This window comes from Danaus plexippus, chromosome 6 (genome assembly GCF_018135715.1).
Source record: "Danaus plexippus chromosome 6, MEX_DaPlex, whole genome shotgun sequence".
Taxonomy (NCBI): Eukaryota; Metazoa; Arthropoda; class Insecta; order Lepidoptera; family Nymphalidae; genus Danaus; species Danaus plexippus.
Window position 1 is genome coordinate 7,395,296 of NC_083540.1, and position 19,620 is coordinate 7,414,915.

Below are 19,620 nucleotides of genomic sequence, written 5' to 3' on the forward strand. Positions count from 1 at the left end.
AAACCTAAGCTCTATTGATACAACGCGCTTTTCTATTATTAATTATATTTATTATTTTACGTAAATAAATCTAAGGAGGTCTTATCGATATATCAGTTATAATACAGCTCGATTAAATATTTCCCAGCTCTCGTTCAATATGAGAAGAATACGGAATATAAATAAGGTTTATAAAACATCTTTATAAATAATTAATGTATCGAATAGTCCAATATTATTTGTCAGATAATTCAGACATTCAACAACGGCAGCTCACACCTGGCACCGTCTAACACACCTGGTCTGTGTGATGAAACGCACTGTTAATATTAATATATTTTTCTTATGAACACATATCTATCTCTACTTTCATCCATCCAACCATCCGTCAAACCATCCTATAATTCATCCATAATAAAGTTTATAATTTATATATTATTATATCATGTCTAACAAAAAACAAAATATTTTTTTTTCACGCATTTCATTATATTACGTAAAATAAATTAAATTTATTATAGCGAGTGAACGAACAAGGAATACTGTTTAATGCCAATAATAAAACGTTATAAAACCTTCGAAGTTGTAATATCGATCTAGGGCTGTTTAATTATACATGATGTAGAAGCCAGGTAGTCAAAACGCGCGTGGCGTGATGTTAGGGTGGTTTCAAAGTACAACCCTACAGCTCGGGCAACTTATTATAGTGATGATTTAATATGGAAAACCCCATTAAACATTAGACATACATATAACACTTATTCTTTAATAAGCATATAAGTAAGTGGAATTTAATAAGATGAATGTTTAAAAAAAAAACATCAAACGTCATAATTAAATTTCGAACATCGTAACATTATTTTTTTTATATTAGTGATACTGATACTTTGCTAAGCTATGGCTTGACTGAAATGCGTAATACATCGTATTTTTACGTTACGTTCACGGTTCATTAAATATTCAAATACTTATGCCTCCTACTTAATTAAATTATAATTTAAGAAGAATTTCTTTACCTGCTTCCGTCTGATATTCTATATTTTTTTTTAAGATTATTTTATAATATATGGAACAGTCAACACAAAATATTCACGTTCCATTTCGTCTATTATAATTTTAAGGCTGTATTGAACTTTAGCCTTATTTGTTTCACAGGTCAGAAATTTCCGGGCAATAATAATGACGGCAGACGGTAGACGGTCGCAGTGCGGGAACATAGTGCATGCTATGCACACGCGGTCGGTGCCACCGCGTTTGAAATTTTAAAGTAACGTTCGAAAAAGTTTTTATGATTAAATACAAATATATCAAAAGAGGTTTATTATGTGCAAACATTTAGTGTTGGTGCCATTGGAGACGAGTGATACAGGTATGTAATTTCTTTTTAAATGCAACTCAATAACATTCAAATGTCAATAATTTAAAATATTTTGTAGGTAGGCAATATTTTATGAGAAAATAGCGACTAATTAAAGTGAATGAATGAACATTAAAACAGAATACATATCGATAGTTTTAGGAGAAGTAGAAATAAAATACATTTTTTTTTATTTAGCATTATTTGGTTTTTGAGACCCATAAAAAAAATAGAAATTATTAATTCACGTGTTCATGTAAAACTGAAAATTTATAAATAAAACCTCAAATGGGAATCATAAAAGGAGTTCTGATTTAAAATTGCTTGACGTCTATTATAAATCGTTATTTATTGGCATCGTCCAATACAAATATAAATTGTACCAAATCAGAAACACATTAGTTATAGTTATATCTAAAGCGATTGTTAAAAAAAAAATAGCAATTGACTGCAGCTGTCATGATCGGAGCACTTAGCCATGAAAGAATTAATTCCAATCGCCGTTAGGAGATGGTTGTAATTAAACATGATGTATACTGTGACGTTACGTGTGAGGAGCCAGGAAGTCTGGTGTGGCGATTGTGGAACAAGTAACCCTGGACCTACAGAATCGTCCGACTTCATAAGAGAATAACGAACATTATTTCTTTTTAAATAATATAAAGTAAATTAAAGTATTAGTTATTAACTACTTAAGATCACGCACTTATTTCCTACAAAAAATAACAATCATTTTCTAATAATTTTCTATGTTCTATTCGTATAACATTCATTCATAATCCGCAGCTGTATCTGACCGATATATTCTGCTATCAAATTTTTTTTCATCACATACTTGTGTCTTAGTATTATTAATTTCAGTGTCGGGTCAAAGCAATAATCTAAATGAACTCGTCTAAATACTAGCACGATGTGCCGCGGGCCTGCGTGTAGTGATATTGACAGAGCGGTTGGCACGGCGCAGTGGTTCGATCGCAGCGCGCATGCTCGCAGTTGTTAATTCTTTCCTTCTGAAAACATTGATAGAAATATGAATCCTTGTTATTTGCAACGTTATCTTTTCGTGCGTGACGTCACATTCTAATAAAACGAACCGAGCACAAAGATGAGGTTGCCGAAATTTGATCTCCGTAAGTCCATACAGTGTTGTTTTGTTTTCTTCCTATCATTTATTTGTAGGGCTTACATTTGCATGATTTGCATATGCATGACATTCCGTCTCGGGATTGCACTTCAAAATATATGCGACACATATTATACGCTACCAAATAATATGCCCTTGTTACACTTGCACGAGTTATATTTAAAAAAATAATATCCTAATGAATAAATTTTTGTATGCAGTATTTAGGTCACTGAAATTTTGGCAGACGGCGGGAGCACTAAAAAAAATTACAACGTTGTACCTACAAAATAGACGCATCCACAATTTTTTTTATGCTCCGGATGTTAATCAGACTACGATCTGATCTATGAAGTCTAACAAGTGCTCTATCAGACTTAGTTCTAAATAATCCCTGATTCTATTTATTATAGTTATTATATAATATTTAAAGACTAATACGTATGTGTGTGTGTGTAAGCTTTATATACCTTTATTAGTATGGCATTAAGTACTTTCAATATTTTTCAGTGGTAGATAAAATTAATGTCTTGGTTTATAAGTAAGTGAGGTAGAAACAATACACGAGTATAATCCTAGTCTTAAATTGCTAAATATTCATCTAAGAAAACTAAATTTAATTTTTATTTAAGTAGATAAATGCATGCTCATAAAATAAATAGATATATTAAAAAATATATTATATAACAAAAATATAATGGATATTTATTAAAGTATCTTTTTATATAGTAAGGCTATGTAGTTGGGAGGTTTTTTTACTTCATTAATACAACTTGTTCATCTTAACAAGAATAACATAGGAATACTTTGACGTCAAATCAAAGCAAATGATTATTGGTCCATAGACCACAAGCTATGAATATATAAAACACATTCAGGTGCCAAACAACATTTTAAGAGAGGCCAGAAGCTTCTAGCGGACCTCTATTGTCAATGATTACAATACCGTTATGAAGAACCTAACCGTCAGCTTATCGGAACTGATCTATAGTCGCAATCCACTGCCAATGTCTGACAGCTGTAGACCCTTGATCAATACTAAATTGTAGCTACCCCTAGACTATGCAGAACTTATCCTAAAAACTCAATTACGATGAAGACATTTCAAATAGCTTTCACAGATCTTATTCTCATTTTCTTATTTTTCTTTAAGCAATTTAATTAATGAAGCGTCTATAAGACGACACGCAATAAAACATATCTCGTTTGTTTATGTGTGATGTAATACAATAATCATTTTCCTATGTCATAATTGAAAGTTTCGTGTATAACCACAGTATATTAACGAATATTTGATATCTGTTTATTTAAGCTTAGTTTTTTTGTGAAATATTAGAGATGAAATTATTGTATTGCTACGTTGATGACATGTAATTCAGTACCGATATTTTAAAGGCATAATTGTCTATATTTTTGTAATACTCACGCAAGTGAATTGTTTAATTGTAATAGATAAGGTATCGAACAAGGGTATAGACTACTTCTTAGTCTGCTAGACGAGATATATAGAAGAGTCGCTCTCAAAAACTAGTACGTAACAAATTGGTCTGATCCATAGGATGATGAAGATTACTTATGATCTTATTAGCAACCAATACACAACGGAGCAGGTGGTCAATTGATTGCGTATCCATCGGCAACCAGTCAACCCGGAGCAATTGATGGCAATTAAAACATTGACATCCACTTGAACTGTCTCGACTTGCAATCAAAATATTTGAACCAACAGTCGAAATAACTTGTTGGTATGCGGATAAATGATTTCTAATAAATAATTATATAGAATATTTCTGAATAATAATGTTACGGTCGGTCGTTAAGCGTTACGTGTAAAATTTCCCGTGAACTGACGCACTTGCTCGATAACATGTAATGACGTCATGGAGTACTTAAAAACTAACGGTTTAATTGTTAGTTCCACGGCGATTTGATATACAGCCCACTTATCTGACTGCAATGTACATACAGTCAATGTAACATTCGTTTCTGATATTGATTTTCTGGTAACAGTTACTAGCTACAGCGTAATGGTTTTCTGAGTAAGTATAAACCCTTTTAGGCAAGTTATTTTTTCATATCCCCCAGTTTGAGCTCTTTGACAGCTCTTGAACAGTATTCAGTAACACGCCCAGGTCTGTGATTGTGTCTCGACGTCAGCTTTATTGCGATTTACAACAAGTAGCAGCATCCGTTAGAGATCCGCTCACCAATACTGAAACCCACTCGCGATGCATTGTCCACGATCTATACAAAGCATCTCCCAATAGCAGTACAATGTTTTAAATTAAAGCATTGTGAATCTTCGGACAGATCAAAGACAGTCTTTATCATTCTCTGTCTACGGAAACGACATTCCCTTCATTCAAGCTACCTCAACATTTCTGACAAGATAGTGTATTGATTAAATTTATTTATAAATGCAGATTTTTTGTATGTGCGTTTTGATAATCATGTAAATATTTAGAGCGTTAAAATAAAAAATAAAAAAACAAAATAATTTTATCACAATAAAATTACTACGTATTACTATCAAGACCCACGTGGCCAAAATACAGACAACTAATTTCAGGGATATCAAATGTTCAATCAAGTCCAATAATAATCTTTACTTGAACATAAGTTTTCGTATACCTACAACGCGTGCACTTGCATAACTTTACACTTATAGTAGATTTACACTAGCGTACCAGTCGCGAGACTAGGCACGAGCCGAAGCACAAGGCGAGAGTGTAAATAGTCGCTCGCGGCTCGAGACAAGACGCGAGACGTAGCTCAAGACGAGGTGCAAGAGTGTAAATGTAGTATTATAATTTACATACTTTATTTTTCAAACTTACCATATTTGTGATATTTTTTTAGCTTTTACATCGATAAGTGCTTGAAGTTTTCACACAACTATAAATTTGCGTATGTGGCATTCGATGAATAAATTAATAGAAATAATTATATATATATATATATATATATATATATATATATATATATATATAAGTAGATATAATCAATATAACGATAAGCGTTAAGATTCCATATTAATCAAAAGAATCGCTATGATACGTGAAAGTCTGATTTAAGTTGTTACCCGACCCCGATGAATGCAATGTTGTTTATTTTGTCCGTCCTGTTATCACTGGCGATGTGATGTATTATCAATTAAAACTGAATGCCTTTATTGATCTCAGCTAGCGACGAATCATACAACTCCAGACGAGATTAAAGAGTATTAAAAATAATCGATTACACAGTTAAATATCGAGTTAATGAAGGTCAGTGTAACCTCTGTGTTATACCTAAATTTCGTTCAAAGCTACAACTTAGTATCAACTCTATCGGAGGATAAATTATGCTGGTACAAAAATATTAATATTATACGTCAGTATCATCAGCCTATTGGTGCCCACTGCTGAGCAAAGGCCTCCTCTCACGTGGAGAAGGTTAGAGCATTTATCACCTCGCATGCTCAACGCGGTTTGGCGATTTTAAATAATACATATCTGGTCACATTTCGAGTTGTAAAAGCATGTTAAGAAAAATATCATCTAGATTATATTTACATATCATAATGTAGACAATAATTATGCTTTAGTTAAAACAAAAAGCGCAATCAAACAAAAACAAAATAGTATGTTACGTAATAAATCAATCTTTACAAATGTATGTAAATTTTTTTTTTAATATAAAACTCAGTAAATTCATGTAAATGATCTCCTTAGTTTCTATTGTTTATTGTCATCGTGTCTTATTTATTACAGTAATTTATTAATAGGAAAATGTAATCGCTGACAAATTAAAGTTAATCGATCGAGCCTACAAATTATATCGCAAGCTTTTATATTAAAAAAAAAAATACTAGCACAATAATACAATTTTATAAATTACCAATATTTTATAGATTATGTAGCTCTGAAATCTAAATATCCGATCTAAATAACTGATAAAATTTCCCCTCATTTTACGTTGACATCAATGATCGTTCATTGTCAAAAAATACCGTAAATGTTCCAATGAATACGAAAACATATATCGTAATATATCTTCCATGTATATGTTCAAGTTCACAAGAAATTCTCGGGCATTGTTTTAATTACTACAGTAATTACTGCTTCCTAGTTCCTACGCCTATTCATGATCACTAGATTAATGGATCATCTTGCGTTTTAGCAACTACGATAACGATTATGATATCAGTGACATATTACCTACAAAAACTAATGTCTTTAAAGCATTGTATTGTACTTCAAGCATACATAAATATGTATTTTAGGTAATGTATTTTAAGAATTTATAAATATTTGTAACTCATCGAAGCAAAGACGTGCGAAAACGATTTTGTGACAAACTTCAGATCAGAAGAGCATAGAATACCTAATACAAATGAGATATAATGAAATCCTAGTTCTTGAAGTCTGGGAAAGCAGTTTTCTATTTTAACATCAATGTATAAAAATATGGAACAATGATTGTTTTAACAGCGGTATAATCGACATTCTTAGTTTCTTTAATAACGGAGTGAGTGCTTACCCCATTATGAATACTAAATATAGATAATTCCCCTGTTTTCTACAATGACAGCGTCCGGTTAAAGAACGCTATTTCAGTGCAAAAGATAATACATACAATATCTATGTCTAAACAACAACTAACATATCATCAAACATAAAAATATACTTACAACTATTAGGTACAGTCTTAATTTCTTGGCTACTTCAAAAAGTAAGATTCCACGGTGAAAAATATTGAAATAAAATTAAATAACCATTTTGTTCCAAATTTAAAAATATTTTCTAAACATTCTATGTTTAAAACCGACAACTATTATAGAAGTATTTATATTCATGAGTATTTTTATTCTTATATACCTGTCCTGCGTTTCCAACTTTGAACATCATTCGATTCGATACAATAAATTAAGTATAATATTCACATTATCACATTTTGAATAAACAATCCATCAATGTTTGTTATTACCGGTATTGTCACTTTTGCATAAAATACAGGTTAATTTATAACGTAATCAGTATAGAGACGAATATCAACGAATCAAATAGTAAACGTCTAATTCAGTATGACCTTATCGCTAATTTTGTCTATGGTCATTGTTTTCCAAATATGCGAATCGGAAATTTAATTCATAGAATTCCGGAAACAATATTTCGCCTCTGGTGTTTTATTTTACCTTGTACCCTCTTCTTTGAAATATAAACTTCTTTCTCTGTGCTTTAAATTTCTATGAAAATATTTTTTTTTTATCTAAATCTCATTTGGCAGCAATGAAGAAAACTTGTAAATCAGCCATGTTAAACCGCATCTGGCAGGCCAGTCGCAGGGCTGTTAACTTGGAACACTCACCTCCACACGTATTTGCGTGCAGCCAGTGGCAGAATGGCACTAAACCAGCTACATTCTACTTCATCTATAGGTAATAATAGGAAAATACACACTCTATATTCTCTTCAGTGGCACTAGGGCACTGATATGTGGTGTCTACTTTCCTGAAAGAATCAATAACAAAGGACTAACATTGTATCAATAATATCAAACTAAATCTATACTTTAACATCTAAACTATATTTTCCTAAATTATTTGATATCTCTTTTTTTCTAAAAAGGAAATGATTTGATGATATTGACGAAATGTATGAAATCAAGTGAAAATGAAATCTCCAAACACAAAGGCTTCATTACTTTCCTTATATACTGGAAAATAATAATAGGAAACACAATATTCCACTTTGCAGATGGATAGTGTTCCTGACAGTGCTATGTGTGGGTATATCAAGCTTCGCCTGTCAACGACTCCCTCGTCTCTACGACGGCCCTAGAGTGGAACTGAACTATTTGAAGTGGTTCATATATTTCACCAACTGGGGCTATCTACTTATTATACTGCAAGCTGGTCTTGCAATCGCAGTAGTACACCGATACCGAGCGCAAAAGACCTTCAATATACGTAAGTATTCTTCTATTTGGTTGTTATATAAAATTTAAATGAAACTAATATTTTTCGGATAAACTACGCGGATTTTTATTATTTTAAAAAACTACATAATCCCGACGTTTCGGTTACTTTTCAGCAACCGTGATCACGGGCAGACGAGATGATCTTGTAGTTTATCCGAAAAATATTAGTTTCATTTAAATGAATAAAACTCGCGAAAATCTTAGATCTCATTATGTTATAGAAAATGTTTGTGTAACTTTAGTTATTACCCAGTATTGACAAAAAAGAAAGGAAAGGAATGTACAAGTATCACAGAATATTTTGTTCTAAAAAATATCAAACAGATTAGATATTCAAAAATATGAAAAGTTATATAGTTACTTAAATATTTCATAATTTTTCCTACAAAAAAGTATATGTATCCTGCCAAAGAGGAAATTACCAGTTCAGTAGTGATGTATATGCCTTTCACTTTCTTTCTGATAAAATTCCATGGGTCAAGAGAAACCGGAAAAAAACTTTTATGTTTAAGTTACTTTACGGAACCATAAGATTCGTTATATACATATATTAAGTTAATTTTATACTTGCTTAAAAAAACATGAAGAACTATAACCTTTAAAAGTACTGGGTTACTAGCCAAGCTTCATTTAATTTTGGTATACGGTATCTGTAGCTCATCTACAGCTGACATGAAGCCAGCTATGTGAGAACGGCATTAAAGATCAACAAACTTTATTAAATTAAACAAAATAAAGGGAAGTTACCTTCATTTCCTTTAAACTATACGATATTTTGCTGTTCAATGACATTAAAAACGCTTTTTAATCTATACAATGACATTTCTAAATGTCAAGTGGTCGAATAATACAGACAAAATTGCCTACCAATTACAAAGCGATCTGCCATTTACGAAGTTGACGTAGACGTTGCCTAAAATAACAGCTAAATAGACACTAATAGAGAGCCTGACAAGTTAAACAAATGATCTTAGATTTTAGCAATGTCAAGTTCTTCGCGTGATTCCGTCCGTTACAGTTTTAAATGGTAAAGATTGTTGTCGTTTAAAATAATGAAAAGTAATCACGGTAGCGTGCGACAAAAACGGGAGAAATAAAGGATGGCCTCACAGTCCTCTTCATTTATATATAGTATGATTAGATATCCATTGATGTGTTTAAAAATGGTTATTTTAGTAAAGAATTTTTTGATATGTATAAATCATTTAAAAATAAATGTTGTCAGATATTATAGATACTTAATTTTCAAAAATGACAGATCCCTTTCGCTTTAAACGCATGATTTGCTTAGAAAGTGCCATCAGTTGAAGACCCTATTACAACGCGACTCTTCCTAGACCTTCCTAGGATGAAAGATCGACCGTGTCTTTGATTACGTTTGACAATATTTTTATAATGTACAGAGAATTTCTAATTTGTGTAGAATTATAGTTACTAAAATTGACAACCCTATACCATAAATAAGACAAGACAATTTTTTATTACGATACATAAAACTACATATATCAAATTTGTGTATACACCAAGCATTCCTACATATACATATATTTTCAACATTAACATATCTGAATCGTTCTTTTCCGCAGTTAACATAATACAATCAAGTAGGTATACAAAGTGACAGATAGAAATCTTTTTTTTCAACGAATTGTTCTGTGTGTATCTATTGTTGTTTCCCTATAATAACAGCTTTAATAGAGGCATGCTATGTAATGACATTTTAATTTTAATTACAGATAACTTTTAAAACCGACTTTTTTATGTTAATTAATTACAAATAAACTGTATACAATAGATACTGTCTTGTAAGACGCGAATAAAAAATAAAAGATTAGCAAATTTAATATCCGGTATTATAGGGAAAAAGTGTAATTTATTATCTCAAATGCGCAAAACAACATTGAAACGAAAACAGAACAATATACTGTGTTTTATTAAATGACGACAAAAATATACGCACCCATACAATTGTACTCTCGATCTATCATCACGCAAAACACGAAGGGGGCTGCTCGACTGATTGATACAATTTCGCGTCAATTAAACTGTGAGTGGGCCGTCACAATTATCCTTATTGGTTCCTCATTCCTACTATTGACGTACAACCGACACTGTAACGAACAACAATTAATATATTGGCCGCATGTGGGTGACATTATATTATCCGGTCCGTTGCTACGGGAAGTTATAGCTATGGTTAACGAAACTGAACAAAAATAAAATGATATCTAGATTAGTAATATCTAACTCGGGATCGAATGCATCTTAAGTACTCATTCTCCTCTGAATTCCATCAATCAGAATGTAAAATAATAGGCAGGTATTTACAGCATACAGCCCATACATAGAATTAAAATAGTATGATTTTATTAAACCATTTATAATAATAATAAGGTAAACCATTGTCTTGTATTTAAAGAATGGATCAAAGTATTGTAATGAAAACTACAACGTATCTTTTTTCATCCCTAGCCTGTGAGGATGAAGAGATTCCGATGTCTCGTCGACAACGTACTCCACTTCTGTGCCGCGCTTATTGGCTCGCTCACACTGTGGCCACCGATCTCGCCTTCGTCATCACACTCATCTACTGGACACTGGTGCATGACCCCAGTCTGTATACACATTTGTCTTAAGTGCACCATAAATGAAGTTCTCTATTTAAATTGAAATTTGGAACTTGAAGAAATTTATCTCATCAAGTTATGTGATACGCAAGCAAGATTTTAAGTTTGTTTCCATTTTATAATTTCAGGAATCCATGACATCAATACCCTCAACCTGTTAGTCCACGGTGGCAACTCTATATTAATGTTGGTAGAACTGATGATAACAGCGCATCCCGTACGAGCTGCTCACGCAGTGTTCGGGGCGGGAGCAGGGCTCACGTATGGAGTCTTCAGTGCCTTTTACTGGTCGGTTGGCGGCACTGATCGCATTGGACTACCGGCCATTTACCCGGCGCTGGATTGGAATAAACCAGGTAGAATGGGCCGTATTAAATACTTATTGATCCTATTGCTGACAGTAACATACTAACTGTCAGAAGATAGCTTTGACCAACAACCTAACCTTGACTGTTAGAGGATAATTTAAAGATATTTTATTTTTTCATCTGTTTATTTGTTTCCGAATATTTATATTAACTTATGGAGATGTTATCTCCACCCTTCAATCAATCTTACTGACGGACAACGCCTGTCATAAGAACAAGAGGATTAAATTTTTATTGTATGATCATTTTTATGTTGGTTACATTGTTTTTATTTCGGTTACAAGTTATTATATTCCTTTTTCTATAAAAATATATCGATGCAAAAATAAAGTTCGCAGAAAGTCGTTACTACATTTTATTATAAAAAATACAATACAATTGAGTTGCTCAAATAACCAGCACACGTGTTTCCGTGCATGGAAATGCATATGATATCCTTAGTAGACATTTTTTTTACAAAACAAACTTCTGCAACGTGATAGTTTTATTTATGTAAACAATATACAATAACAATCAACCAAAACACATTTTTAATTCTTAGAAAGCATACTAAATAACTTGATGGAATTGTGTATATAAAAAAACTCTTTTTTAGTTTCGATTTGACTGTAGCTGTTAGCCCTATTGATTTGACAGCGTCACGGGAAAGGGTGAGCAAAAAAATTCAACTAGCCCTTATGATAAGTTGTAGACATTTTTCCACTAAAACTGCTCTCAGTTCCGACCAGCTCTATAAGATGACGATGATCTGTAGAGTGATCGTTTTAGTAATTGCCTAATTCGTTGATTACGAATTGATATTTTTCAGGTTCAGCTCTGGGTTTCGTTGCTCTGTGTGCGGTGGTGATGATGTTCGCTCATGGTGCCGCCACGTGCGTGTCGTGCTTGCGTGTCAAGATCGCAGCCAGGATTATGCCCGCCAGAGCCGACCGGCTCGCTTTACCGACCCACTGATCAAACAAAAGTTACAAGTGCAAGTGAGTACCCGCCCTTATGTGGACAAAGTGACTTATCAATCTGCCTTTTGTAAATTGAGTTATGTGTACTCGGCTTAATATAAAAAAAAGCATCTCATTGCTATGAACTGAGGATGGACATGAAATGCGTAATTACTAGTGAGATTCAGCCATATTGTTTCATTTAATGTCTAAGACACTATAGAGTTGTAAAATTAAATTAAATGGTTCCCTATTTATGTATCAATGAGGAAATTCACTCACTAATTGTATAGAATAATTTTTCGCATGAATTTCGTTATTATTTTTAATAATATAAAAAAAAAATATTCCAAAGTTTAAATGTGGCAAAACTTTTCTATTTAGGCATAATTACAAAAATATATATACATGTAATATGCTTTGGCTAGTAAATGTTTTTAAAGATATAAATTAAGATTACGAAAGACATTACGAAATAAATTTTCAAATCCTCTATATAAGCATAATAATATTTAGTCAAAACTTATGCATGCTTTTTCTTAGTTTGTAAGTTAAAATAAAACACAAACATTATGTGTATGTATCAATGGATGTTTTGAAGAATCTTTTTGTCGGACTTATTCTTTATCATTAAGTATTTGCTTATCTGTCTTTGTAATGTTAGATATGTACTCGTGTATGTAATTAAGTCCTGATTGAAATATCTTAATCAATGTATAATTCTACATACAAGGAAGTAGCAACTATTATGTCTCATATAGCTGTTGCTCAACATACCATATTGAATTATTTAACTAGACTATAAATTTTAGAACACCTCCTCACCAAACCAAAGAATATATAATCTATAATGTGTCTCACAGAATGCTACCAACCATTAATAGATTTGTCTCTTGCTGAAAGTAGACTTTAAATCAACATTTCCACCCACTTGTAAACTTTGCCTCAATTTCGGCATCATTCATGTATTTAACAGCATATTTATAAGTACATAATACATATATTTCATGTAACATAATATAAAAAACTCTTATTCAAATTAAGCTTCGAGATCTTATATAAAATATTTACATTGTCAAAGGTCACACCTTCAAAGTTCTCAAAGGGACAGCAGATACACTATGCATCCCTTCCATGTTAAATGATATTGGCGAATAATATTTTCTACCTCTCAGTACTCGTAGCCTTATAAAGAATTAAGCAAAAAACAAAATGCAAATAATATACACTCAAAGCAAGACCAAAAAGATGAGCAAAATCTCAGTAATAAGCTGAGTCGCACTGACCAGTCCATATAAGATTAATTGGTCTTTTGACATGAAATGCTTTATTGAAGTGGCGAAGATCAAAAGATGCTAATATATGTTGATTATGAATTAATATTTAATTTTAATAACTCGATAATACTTTGAATGATGCTGGTAGTGTGATATAACAATCATGATAAAAATATAGTAAATGCTCATAATATATATACTTTTTTGTCTGTGTTCTTACTATGGAGATATATTTAACATATTGGTATATAATTGGATTGTAATCATTATCTATATTCGTATATAGTTTGCCATGAAACTTTTACTATGATAACTATCAAATGAATCATCACTGTTATTAAATCGTTAAAATAACACAGTATTTATACAAAAGCATTTAATATTCTGTAATGCATTTACTTACTGATAATTATAAACGTATTTACTTAAAAAAATCAATTTGAAAGATTGTTTCTGTGTTAAAATTTCCTTCGACTAGAAGTTAAGTAATTACTAATTAGTATGAGCTGCCATCATGTGACATTAAGGAAGTTAATGTTGCAAGCTTTGTTATACTGTAATATTTTTTCCCATATTTGTTTGTCTTGGAATTACTATTTTTAAATGTCTTCAAATTATATCAGTATAATTATTAAGTAACGTCTTACTTCCCAAAATTTAATAGCAATGCTATTCTTCTGAATAACGTTTTATCCCTATTGCGTTTAAATTTATTAACAAAATTCTTAATAAACACATAATAAATGTGAACAATATTTAGTACCTAATTTTACTTTTTGGTATTAAGTATTTAAATATTAATATGTAACAATCATTATTTATATATTATTTTAAATATAATCGGCGAGTGTCGATGGTGTACACAAAATAGCAATATACGTACATATAAATATTGCGTTTTTTTTAAACAGTTGAGAAAGTTTTTGTGTATTTCATTAATTAATATACAAAATGTAGATGTTTGTACGTTAAATAAGACGTGTTAATTTCGTCAGTTTATTGTGATTTTTAGTATAGTAATATCGTTCCTAACCTAAATACAAATATTTAGGCAAAACTCTGTGATGGGATCATAGTATTAAACTTCTTGTAAACTAAGAATAAAAGCAATACTTTTTGAATAAATTATGATGATACCTAAAGGTAAATTGTAATAGGTACAAAGTATTAGATTTAATAAATGCACTCCTACGTATATTAATAATTATATGTGATTATGATTATTTGTAATAGAGCAAGTTGTTTTATTTCATATACCCTGTGTCCTATATTTGTGTTTTCTTCTGTGATATCTGGGATTACTTTGAACTAATTTGAATAATATCAACGTGATAATTAATTATACATTCAAATAATAATGGTAGAGGAAAATCAGATTAGTTTGTATGAACTTTCTCCACAATTAGCTTTGCTTAGTAAGAAATCTATAAATATAATTAATTAGCGAATTTGTTTTTGTAAGCACAGTTAATTATTGACTCACACACAAAGAAATAGATTACAAGGAAGGTCCGATAAAAACATTATTTCAGCTTTAATCGATCTTTTATCATATTGCTGTCTGTCAAATGTAAATTTGCTCATCGCTTTCATAAGGCGCTGGAGCAAAATTAAAAACAATTTCCAGACGACACCACATTTTCTCAAGCTTTCCTGAAACTATAGCAATACTTGTTTTTTATAAATGTTAAGATATAGTAAGACAATATTAATAAGATATAATATTACATTTTTTATTATCGATTTGAACAAAATTCAAGTTGTTAACATAATGGTCTGCTATATGCTAATATAATTTTAACGAACAATTTAAAAATAGCCTGTTCAGGATTTTGATAGACACTCCCACATATATTTTTATTTACATATTTTTGAAGATCAATGCAAAAATATAATCTGGATCTGGTTATTAGATTTGTAAAGCTCGTTGCCTATTTTGTGCTAATTGTGTCAAGTGCCCCTTATCTGCCACATCAGTTAACTAGATAGTTATCTATTTGATATATTTAGAATTTTAATTTTTTTAAATAGCAAGAGCTAAGAGAGGTTTATCTCGCTCGAATTAGAGTTGCTCAACTGAGAAAATCACATCCGAGCAAATGAATACAGCCAAATGAAGGTACTTTCATGAAGATAAAACTAATATTTTTTCAGATTTACTACGAGAAATTTTTATATGTTAAAAACTACATAATCTCGACGTTTCGTTTACTTTTCAGCAACCGTGATCAGGGCCAGACGTGATGTAAATGTCCGTGATGCACGATAGTCGCGGCCAATGCGGTTTAAGTGCAATTTCCTACCACAAACGCAGGAGTGATAAAATAAACTCCCTGCTGAGGTTTTCCCAAAGGGATTGCAGTATGGGGTTCCTTAAAAGAGTAGTGAAGAAGCTTTTAGCTGTGAGGGAAATTCCATAAAAGACTTTTCTTCCCCTCCTACTCTTGTTACTTACAATATCTTGTAATTACAGGGTTAGAAACAAATGAAATACGGTAGGCGCAACAGATTTTGCTACGATGACTGCAGAGTGCTTCTTCAGTTTAGCTTCGCAGCTGAAGAATACTGAAATATGAGTTTAGTTGATGAAAGGATGCAAAAAATAAAAATTGTCGTCAGATAATCATGTTTACATGAACAAAATAAAAACTAAATTGTAAATTGCTTGCTAATTGTACTTCATAATGTGGGGAATTCTTTTCCCGATGACAAACTATTAGCAGCTCCTTCAGCTCAAGGGTTTACATTTATTAAACAAAACCAATATTAGGTTCATATAAATAAAAAGCTTTAAGGTTAAATGTATTGACTTAGACAAAGTTTTTTTAAATTCAAGTGACTTAAATCAAATAATAAATTAACAAGTATCATTTTAATTAATTATAGATTTTTGACATTTTCTGGACTTCAAAACTTTATCAAATAAACTGCATCGTATCCGGCAATTATGGGTTACAATTTCAGTTATCGGCCAACAATATCCATATTATTATTATCTTAATTAACATCTTTCAGAGTTTCTTTTTTAGGTTAAACCCGATAAAGTAATGTTGTTTTATTCTAAACATTATGGGTCAGATTAACAAACACAATTATATTGTCGCAAAGCTGTTCACACGAAAGTTATTTAGTAACAGTCGTTCTCCATAGATAAACATCGTGCAACCTCTATTACATCTATTGTTCTAAATGCTTATTACCAAAACCAAACAAGTATAAAGAAATATTTTTAAAATTTAAATGAAACTAATATTTTTCGGATATACTACACGTTATTTATTTTTTGATAAAACTACATACTCCCGACGTTTCGGTTGCAGAAAAGTGATCACGGGCAGACGAGATGTGAATGTCTGTCTACAGACATAGTATATCCGAAAAATATTAGTTTCATTTAAATGAATAAAACTCGCGAAAGTCTTAGATCTCATTAAGATTTTAAAAAGCCCAGAATCAGGAAATGACAGTAGTTTGTTCAATGAGTAAATAAATATAAATAATTCCAAAACGCTAATCCAAGAAACTACACTACAAGAATTATAGGCCACTTCTTGGTGGCCTTACTTCACGTAATAATATTTAGTGACGTCAAACGCTGTGTGTGAAAAAATTTCTTTCTGTACCCATAACACCACTTTGCATCACACTATAAGGGAAGCGATTAAAATTTTTCGTTAATAAATCTTTGCACGGGATCATATGAACGTAAGAAGATGAATTGACAACTAAGAAGTGAAACGTATGTAGTGTCAAGACGCAGAACTTGTTCACATAGCGTCTGATAGGACACTTATTGTACGGACGCCATATATTGTTCAGTTAGTAGCTTTTCTAATCCTACAGACTGAGTGTACGCTCTAAAATATTGTAGACCAACTCTACAAATGTCTTAAAACTTTGTTCAAATACTTTTCCGAATTATATAAAAACTCATCGAAAAAAAATTATTAAAATAGCTATTGTTTCTCTTTGAAATCAATATTATATTTTTGCATTATAATCAGGACATTATCCGAAAGTCTATAACTATGAAACAAGAAGAATATAAATTACCATCCGGAAGTAGGCCTCTACGACCTTACAAATATATTTTCTTTAAAGTTAAAGTATTACGTCAGATTTTTTCTTTTATACATTATCTTAATATGAATTGACTTCATCTTCATCTATATACACACAAGTAAAAAACATTATTTCTATTACATCCGTCGTTTGCTGGTGAAGGTCTCGTGAATACCGATCCAGCTATTACAGAGATCAGCCCTAACATTTTTAGGGGCGGACAGAAAAAAAATAAAAAAACAACGTGTGTTGATTTTTAAGATTAAAGTAATGTTAAGCCAATACTTAAATTTGAATTGAACGAGCAGAATTAGAACCTACATCCTCCAGAATATCTAATTTCAGTTTCTATAACAACGGAGCTATCGTGTCTTAATTCAAGTCGATACATTAAGATGTCTGTGTCTGTATGTGCTGATTTTAATTTCAATTTAAAACTTCTTTACATATATATATATATATATATATAAATATATATATATATATATTTATATATATATATATATATATTTATATATATATATATATTTATATATATATATATATTGGATACATGATACATTATTTCCATTGAGTACAAAGCGGTTATTTTAATTTTATTAATATACTTATACTCAACATTTATTAATTTATATATAAACATATTTTAATAAAATATGAATTATCATAAGTAATATCTTCAAAATTCATTTTGTATTTAAAGGATCTGATATTGTCAAAGAAATATAAAATAAGTGACAGATAGATAGAAACAATGACTTGCAGTGGTTTGATTTGCATAAATAAAGTAAGAAAATTTTCCGGTGATTAGTAGTTGCGAGGTTAGACACGAAGGCTGCTTATAGTAAAAAATATATCAATAAGTAAATATACTTATAGTACTATTGTACTCATTGATAAGTATAGTTACTTAAATAAACAATTTCACATTAAAATAACCATTTAAATTTATTACACGTACATGTGGTTCATTTCTTAAATCTTCTTTGGTCCGTATTGAATACTATTATCGTTGCTCCAACCGATATTACATTAAGAATTCTAGAACAATTTAGCAAGCAAAAAATCTAATGATATTTTTTTATTAATATAAAAGATTACATAAATACCTTTTGAAAAAGGAATTTCTAATCAAACCGTAAATTGTTCATACACGAATTGAAAATGTATAATCTATTATTTATACGTATTATTGAAAATCGATTCATTAAAACATCATTCTTAATTTAAATATTCAATTCGAAATCCAAATTAATTTTCTTTATTTATGCCATTAATTTACAGTAACTTGAAACCTAGGACTGTATTTTAAGACAACTTTTTTTATCTATATTCATGTCTGATCGATCTATATTAAATATTAGAATGTAACCTACTCGGCTGATCAGGAATTACTGTTCGTATAAAGTGTACTTTTTTGATGATGACACATGCATATTTTAATAAAGCCAATGAAAATTGGGAATGCAATAATGAATGAACAGCAGACGTGAGTCATTTCGTGTTCTGATTATTTTGCTAACCCTAAAATATTTTTATTAGAATAATGGTTATTGCATTGCTCAGTAACTATGGGAGAGGCTGTAAATGGCATCCGCATTATTGTTAGTGCGTAAAGCAAAATTTTCTTCACAGAGACCTTGAATATATGGCAGAGTGCGCATACGCATATTACGCAGCAAATATTATTTTAAGACGGACCATGTGGTCATTAGAGTGTAAATTATTATGACTTTATTGATAGACGACCGATATTTACTCGTTATAACGGTCTTAATAACGTAATTCTTGGTAAAAATATTATGATTTAAAATCTGAAGTCATTCACAGTAAGGAGTTTAGTTTATAAGAAAATCCAAAAAGGAATAGACAATTTTTTGACAGATCAACATTGAGAACTGAATTGTTTGTTACGTTTAAATGGTCCA

The 19,620-nt window shown here is 30.9% G+C and overlaps 1 protein-coding gene and 1 long non-coding RNA gene across 3 annotated transcripts; one reads left to right on the forward strand and one right to left on the reverse strand.

Moving 5' to 3' along the window:
• The first annotated feature begins 1,165 nt into the window (after window positions 1-1,165).
• LOC116778700 (protein rolling stone-like) lies at window positions 1,166-12,667 on the forward strand. 2 transcript variants are annotated; one of them, XM_032672710.2, is made up of 6 exons: window positions 1,166-1,348; window positions 7,728-7,878; window positions 8,198-8,409; window positions 10,893-11,033; window positions 11,176-11,403; window positions 12,224-12,667. In XM_032672710.2, the coding sequence occupies exons 1-6, from the start codon at window positions 1,303-1,305 to the stop codon at window positions 12,367-12,369; spliced, it is 924 nt and encodes a 307-aa protein (XP_032528601.1). In that variant the 5' UTR covers window positions 1,166-1,302; the 3' UTR covers window positions 12,370-12,667. The 2 variants fall into 2 exon arrangements, with proteins under 2 accessions (XP_032528601.1, XP_032528602.1); XM_032672711.2 differs by lacking the exon at window positions 1,166-1,348 and adding an exon at window positions 2,228-2,466.
• LOC133320834 (uncharacterized) lies at window positions 11,757-14,152 on the reverse strand. Its single transcript, XR_009753945.1, has 2 exons — window positions 14,034-14,152; window positions 11,757-12,365 (listed from the first exon to the last, which is right to left on the reverse strand). It is a non-coding gene; the product is annotated as an uncharacterized LOC133320834 (long non-coding RNA).
• Between the last annotated feature and the right edge of the window lie 5,468 nt (window positions 14,153-19,620).

Bases quoted from the DNA above. Each gene is read 5' to 3' on its own strand.
- LOC116778700 (XM_032672710.2), top strand. From the start codon at position 1,303: ATGTGCAAACATTTAGTGTTGGTGCCATTGGAGACGAGTGATACAG. The intron at 1,349-7,727 runs GTATGTAATTTC...CTCATTTGGCAG, and splicing joins ATTGGAGACGAGTGATACAG to CAATGAAGAAAACTTGTAAA. The intron at 11,034-11,175 runs GTCTGTATACAC...TTATAATTTCAG, and splicing joins GACACTGGTGCATGACCCCA to GAATCCATGACATCAATACC.